General features: G+C 47.3%; 1 protein-coding gene across 3 annotated transcripts in view; it reads right to left on the bottom strand.

Annotated features, from left to right (window-relative positions):
• gsk3ba (glycogen synthase kinase 3 beta, genome duplicate a) overlaps positions 1-5,000 on the bottom strand; it is a 51,744-nt gene that overhangs the window by 25,880 nt on the left and 20,864 nt on the right. For 2 of the 3 annotated variants that reach the window (XM_031582650.2, XM_031582658.2), the window contains exon 2: positions 590-783. In XM_031582650.2, coding sequence (XP_031438510.1) covers positions 590-783 — 194 coding nt within the window. The remainder of the gene's footprint in view (positions 1-589; positions 784-5,000) is intronic. The other variant, XM_031582655.2, reaches the window with a different exon arrangement.

Raw genomic sequence — 5,000 nt, 5'->3', positions numbered from 1 at the left:
CTCACTCACTCACTCACTCTCTCTCTCTCTCACACTCTCTATGTCACTCACTCTGTCCCTCACTCACTCACTCACCCAATATCTCACTCTCACTCTCTCTCACTCTCCTCTCCATTCTTAAGGGAAAAGAGGGATGCCCTTCTTCCCCAACTCCACTACCACCACCCTGTATTTCCATGATGGATGGATGAGAGGGAAGGTTGGTGCTGCTTTCCACACTGTTCCTAACTTCAACTGGGAAACACACAGGGACCAGACTGCACCCATCTGTTAGTCTGTTAGACAGGCTACAGGTCTGGTCCCGACACTCCATCCACTCCACCCTTCTATCTATCTCTCTCTCTCTCTCTCTCTCTCTCTCTCTCTCTCTCTCTCTCTCTCTCTCTCTCTCTCTCTCTCTCTCCCTTTCTCGCTCTCACACACACACACACAATAGATTATCTGTTTGTACAAATAATAAAACTATAAAACTAATATAAAGTTAAGTTAAGCTTCCCCCCCCCCTCTCTCTCACACACACACACACACACACACACACACACACAGACACACAAACACACAAAAACACACACCATCTCTGCCTCCTCACCTTGAACCTCTTGTCCTGGAGGACCTTTTTGATGGCCACCATCTCGCCAGAGTCGCACAGCTTTGCCTGGTAGACCACACCGAACGAGCCGTTGCCGATCACCTTGGTGTCGGTGTAGCTGACCTCCTGCGGCCGGTCGGGCCCCTGCCCTGGCGTAGCCACCACTGTGGTCACTTTACTGCCATCCTTATCTCCTGAGAGAAAAGATAGAGAGACGGGGGAGGTAGAGAGAGAGAAAGAGAGACAGATACAAAAAATTGATTACACACTTACTAATGCACTTGCAGGTGAAATAGACAGCACAGCACAGCCAAGCCCAGCCCAGCAGGTATTCATGTAAGAGACACTTCTATTGTAGCAGTGACTTATACTCCAGCAGATATACTGTTTTATCTGAACGTGTACTCGAGGATCACACCCATGGCTCTGGTGTTGGTAGTGTCTGGCTCTAGCAGGTGAGCTCCAGGAGCCTGCTGGACAAGCAGTCCTGCACTAGGATTGAACTGGCGATGTCTGGTATGGGGAACCAGCATGTCAGCAAGGAAGGAAAAAAATTCCATTGGTGTTAGTGTCTTTGGTCACACTTTATTTGGATGGTCCCCTATAGACGAATCTACAGATGCTCAGATTATAAACACATCTGTTGAAACTATGTCAACTACAAGATATGGTTAAGGTAAGGGATTGTGTTTGATTAAGGTGATGTTCAGTGAAAAATGGAAAAAAAGACTGAACTTGAATTTCAACAAGCCATCTGTAAGGTCTTCGTAGGCGGACTATCCAAATAAAGTGTTAGCGTGTCTTTTGCTAGCACGCCTCTACCTTTGTGCCGACAGGTTTACGGCTCTGCTCTGCTCTACACATACTAGTTTACACACCGCACTGCACTGCACTGCTCTGTTCCCCCAGGTCTACACAGACTAGTGGAATCAGAAGCGCTTGGTCTGTAAGCGAGGCTAAAAGCAACTAAGTGCCTGGACAGCATCATTTCTATCAATGATCTTGAGAGAGTAGAGCCTAATCACTGGGTGGTGTGCACATGTGTGCGATTATGAGAAGGACAATATACACAGATAAGGGCTTTCCTTTAAGAGGATTTGGGAAACACACATTCCTACACACGCGCACACTAATATGTGTAGGTATCTTTTGTAAAACAGAAAATGGTATAATATGGTGTGTGTGTGTGTGTGTGTGTGTGTGTGTGCACTGACAGGGAGGCCTGCGTGTGTGTGTTTTGTGTGAATGTGTGTATGGTGTGAATGTGTTTGCACTCTATGAATGAGTACTATTTGAGTTGCTCAGTCCAAATGAACTCAGTTAAAGTTTAACTTACTCAACTAGCTCAATGACTGCTGCTGCTGCTGCTACTTCTTTACACACACACACACACACACACACACACAGACACACACACACACACACACACACACACACACTACACACACTACACACACTACACACACATACCTGCAATGATTAGCACACACACCAGTCTTTTACTTTTCAACTCTCTTCAGCTCTCTCTCTCTCTCTCTCTCTCATTCTTTCTTTCTCTGCCTCTTTTTCCCTGGAGTTCAGCCTGGCCCAATGAGGAACAGCTGGAGCCCCTCACAGTTCCCACGGCAACCCAGCGGCCAGAGCACACAACACGACTTCAGAGGGTCCATTAACACAGAGTCCCACCCCCAACACACACACACACACACACACACACACACACACACACACACACACACACACACACACACACACACACACACACACAAGGACAGGTGCACATATCCCATAGGAAAGAAAGAAAGAAAGAAATGATGAATAGGGAGGAGAAGAGAAGACCACTAGTTCTTAACTTAAGACCCAGAGAAGAGGACCTGAAGGAAGCCCTGACTGACTGAATGCCATCACTGGTCTCTTATGTCATCAGCATCTATAGATGGCATACAACTTCATACCACTCAATCTGCACTCTACAGCCATGCCAAAGGCCACCCACTGCCAAGGCCAAATGTGTGTGTGTGTGTGTGTGTGTGTGTGTGTGAGCACGCCAGTCTGCCTGTCTGTCTGTTATATCATTAGTAACTGGTAAGATGATATTTTCAACCCAGTTCTTCTCTCATCTTTTTTCCCATCTGACGTCCAGATGCCTTTCTCCCTCCCACCCACCCCAACACCTTCTGCCATTCTGATGACACATCCCAGCTATTAAGAGAGGGAGAGGGAGTAAGACTGAGAGAGAGGGTGACAAACGGAGAAGAGGGTGACAAACGGATAGCATAGACAGACAGACGATAGAGACACAGATAGAGAAAGATATAAATACATAAACAGCTTCGCTCCAAACTAGCCTACAGGTGGGAGAAAATAAATGTCCAAAAAATAACGTCATGTCTCCATGCTAACATCTTAGCAAAGAACCTCCTACCTCCAACACACCCATAGGAAATCTCACCAAACCCTGCAGGTAGGTATCCTACTAATACTACATCCACACAAGTTCTGAAATAAACTGAACCGAAATGAAGCATCTTTCTAAGGTACACAGACACACACACACACACACACACACACACACACACACACACACACACACACACACACACACACACACCTTTCCTGTTCTACTACTGCAAAAAACTACAAGAGCTAATATGCGTCTGTATAGCAGATAGAGTGAGTAAAAGAGAGGGGGTTATAGGGAGATGAAGTCTGTTAACTGTGTGACTGATCAGTTGGGTCTCCTTTCAGCCGGTCTAGGACGAAATCAAAGCCTCACACACACTTTCATCTCCTGATCAAAAGCCCTGGAGAGCAAACGCAACCTTTAGCTAAGTGGCTAACCTTTACCCCCACACACACAGACGCACACACACACACACATAGACACGCACACAAACGCACTCACACACACACACACACACATGCATGCACGCGCCCACATACATGCGAATGCACACACACACACACACACACAGAGATATGACTAGACCTGGAAAAACCATCGTGGGTGAAACCACTTAACTTTAATTCAGCGCTCTACAAGCGGCCATCTAATTAACAGCTCACACACACACACACACACACACACACACACACACACACACACACAATGGCACACACGCACGCACACACGCGCACACACACACACACACACACACACACACGCACACACACACACACACACACACACACACACACATTTGCACACACACACAAACAGACACACACAGCTTCAAATCACACACAAAAGAAGCAAATTGTAAAGCGTCTTCAGGGGAGGCGGAGTGATGCAGTGAGCATAGGGAGGGGAGAGAGAGAGGGATAGAGAGAGAGGGACGGAAGAGAGAGGGAGGGGAGAGAGAGAGGGAAGGGAGAGAGAGAGAGGGAGGGGAGAGAGAGAGGGAAGGGAGAGAGAGAGGGAGGGGAGAGAGTGAGGGCAAGAGAGGGCGAGGGAGGGGAGACAGAGAGGGATAGAGAGAGAGAGAGAGGGGAGAAAGAGGGAGGGGAGAGAGAGAGGGATAGAGAGAGGGATAGAGAGAGAGGGAGGGGAGAGAGAGAGGGAGGGGAGAGAGAAAGGGAGAAGGGTAAAGAGGGAGAGAGATGAAGGTTAACTATGCTGTAATAGCTCACACAGCTCAGCGGCTACCCCATCCTCCACCCCAATTAAAGAGAGAGCACACATCAAACACACACACACACACACACACACACACACACTGACCACCATTCAAACGCACACACGCGCTGACACACACACACTGACCACTTCATTTAAACACACACGCACACACAAAGATTGATCACTCTTGTGTTATATGTTATATGTTATAGTGTTATAGTGTTAAATGTTATTTTTGGTATATGTTACTATGTTACTTTGTTATCTGTATCTACTGTCTACTGTGTAGATATTGCTGGCCAAGTCCTAAGAATTTCGCTGCACTGAAGCAATTTGGTGTATGCGACAATAAACTTTTTGACTTTGACTTTGACACTCAATTGAAACACACATACTGACCACTTCATTCAAACACACACACACGCTGACCACTTAATTCAAACACACACACACAGACACACACACAGACACACAGTTTGATCACACAATTCAAACACACACACACACACAGACACCAGTAAATTCCTTCCACTATGAAGCAGGTGTGAATGTGTGCAGTCACACGGCTGCTGTGCTGCTCCATACTAGAGCAGGTGAGAGACTCTGAGCAGAGGAGACAGACAGCATGAGACGAGACGAGGAGAGGAGACAGACAGCATGAGACGAGACGAGGAGACAGACAGCATGAGACGAGACGAGACGAGGAGACAGACAGCATGAGACGAGACGAGACGAGACGAGGAGACAGACAGCATGAGACGAGACGAGACGAGGAGAGGAGAGAAAGAAGAG

This window comes from Clupea harengus, chromosome 2 (assembly GCF_900700415.2).
Source record: "Clupea harengus chromosome 2, Ch_v2.0.2, whole genome shotgun sequence".
In the NCBI taxonomy this organism is placed as follows: domain Eukaryota; kingdom Metazoa; phylum Chordata; class Actinopteri; order Clupeiformes; family Clupeidae; genus Clupea; species Clupea harengus.
This window is presented reverse-complemented; position numbering and strand designations above follow the sequence as displayed.